This window comes from Phytophthora infestans, genomic scaffold (genome assembly GCF_000142945.1).
Source record: "Phytophthora infestans T30-4 supercont1.105 genomic scaffold, whole genome shotgun sequence".
Taxonomy (NCBI): Eukaryota; Oomycota; class Peronosporomycetes; order Peronosporales; family Peronosporaceae; genus Phytophthora; species Phytophthora infestans.
Genome location: NW_003303654.1, coordinates 251,480 through 253,485, shown reverse-complemented (window position 1 = coordinate 253,485; position 2,006 = coordinate 251,480). Strand labels below are relative to the sequence as shown.

The window sequence follows — 2,006 nt, the reverse complement described above, 5'->3', positions numbered from 1 at the left end:
GCGCACGGAGCCAAGGAGTGTATCGGACTCAAGCAGCTGCTGCTCGAGTTGGGATTTGACGTGGGCAAGGTGATAGTCCACGAGGACAACCAGGCAGCTCAGCATGTGGCTGAAGGCAAGGGCGTCTCGCAACGATCGCGTCACCTTGACCTCCGCTATCACTGGATTCGCGAGAAAGTGCAGCGCGAAACAATCAAGATTGTGGACTGTTCGACCGCGGTCATGGTTGCGGATATGTTCACCAAGCCGCTGCCACAAGCAAAGTTCAGCTTGTTCGTCACGCGACTTGGCATGTGCCGAGTGGGAGTGTCGGAACGTGCTACTCTGTGAGCACAGTGCGGCACACGGTCTACATATCACGCGTCATCAAGTGGTAAGACCGCAGGTGCAACGGTAACTTGAGTCATCTTGGCAACTTCAAGGTCTACTTCAAGGTAGGACACGACAGCGTGCTGGACTGGACACGATACCCAAGGACTGCAGGCAGACTAGGTGTAACCAGGCTTTGCGTAAGTTCTAATCTCACTCACTTTCTAATTCTCCTTCTTCGCCTCACCCGCCTCCTTCCAACCAACTCGACATTTACCAGGATTTTCAGTCGTACCTCCAGGGGTACCAGCAACAGTTGCAGCAGCAGCTGCAGGCGCAGCACGCGCACCGAGAGCACAAGATCGAGGGAGTCAGTATGCCAACGTATCACGGCCGTCCTCATGAATCTGTGGATGAATTCATTTTCCGGGCAAAGCTATTCATGCAGGGGAAATGCATCGACTTTATGAATCCCCAGAACGGCCCTCGGGTCGTGGCTATGTTAGCTGCCAATTTCCGTGACGGTGCAGCGTCATGGTATCACGCCAAGGTCATGGTAGAGCACGTAGCTTACCACACTCTCGATGAGCTGCATGGTGCGCTAGCGGCTGAGTTCGTGCCTCCGGACCAGCAATTTCGTCTACGTGCTGAGTTGCACCAGTGTCAGCAGCGTGGTTCTGTCGATGACTACGTTAAGGATTTCCGTCGGTTGATGGCCCAGATTCACCGAATGCATGCGCTGGACCAGGTAAACCATTTCTGTGAAGGTCTGAAGTCAGAGACAAAAAAGGATGTCATGTACCTGCGCTGTGCGACGCTTGCAGATGCTATTGCCGCTGCGCAAGCATACGAACGAACGCACTTTTCGGGTGAGCGTGGCCGGCAACCGTCAAGCTCACGGGTTGCGGCAGCTTCTGATGGACCGACACCCATGGATTTGTCTGTGGTAGATAGTCGACAGATTGACAAGCGTACATGCCGGGAGCGTAATCAGTGCTTCTATTGCAAAGAAGTGAGGCATCGGATTGCCAGCTGCCCACGCAGAAACGGCTAAAACAGGGGACGCGCGCAGGGAAATGGCGTGGCTCGGCAGATGTAAGTGGAGTATCTGTCGAGCCGGCAACGCAAGAATCTCCTGCAAGGTGCGAGGCATCATCAATTGAGATCATGGATATCTCTACCGTTTCAGTTGGACCCAGCACACCGTTTATTAAGACGGTGTACATCGCGGATAAGCCGTTTCGAATGCTGATTGATTCTGGGGCGTCTCATTGCATACTCAAGGATGGTGCCTTGGATACATGGCAGAGACTACCTGCACAGTCTCAAATTTAGACTGTGCAGCCGATGCACAGTCTCGGCTATATTATGTTCACTTCGCGCAGATTGCTGATCCATGTGGTCGGAAAGGCTAGCACGTTAGCGACCAAAACAAGTGCATCTCCGGGTACAAGAACGTACGAAAAAACCAGAGTGATTGTCGGTGAGTGTGGCGGCAACTCGACTTTTCAAACTTATCTAAGCACCACTCAAGCGGCTTCACCGCGGTGTTCGCCTCGCCGCAATGTCACTCCCTGCTTCGTAAAGCCTTTCATATGTATGCACACCGGTCGACATCATTCTTTTTACAAAGAATCATTGACAAAAAAAAACTACAAAAAAGCTTACATTGACGATAATATAAGACTTAAGTATCT

At 52.1% G+C, this 2,006-nt stretch overlaps 1 protein-coding gene across 1 annotated transcript; it reads left to right on the top strand.

The window, feature by feature from the left end:
* Nucleotides 1-611: 611 nt before the first annotated feature.
* Nucleotides 612-1,538, top strand: PITG_19890 (uncharacterized protein; the record flags this gene model as incomplete). The annotated part of the gene is made up of 2 exons (XM_002896101.1): nt 612-1,178; nt 1,260-1,538. The coding sequence occupies 2 exons, from the start codon at nt 776-778 to the stop codon at nt 1,361-1,363; spliced, it is 507 nt and encodes a 168-aa protein (XP_002896147.1).
* Between the last annotated feature and the right edge of the window lie 468 nt (nt 1,539-2,006).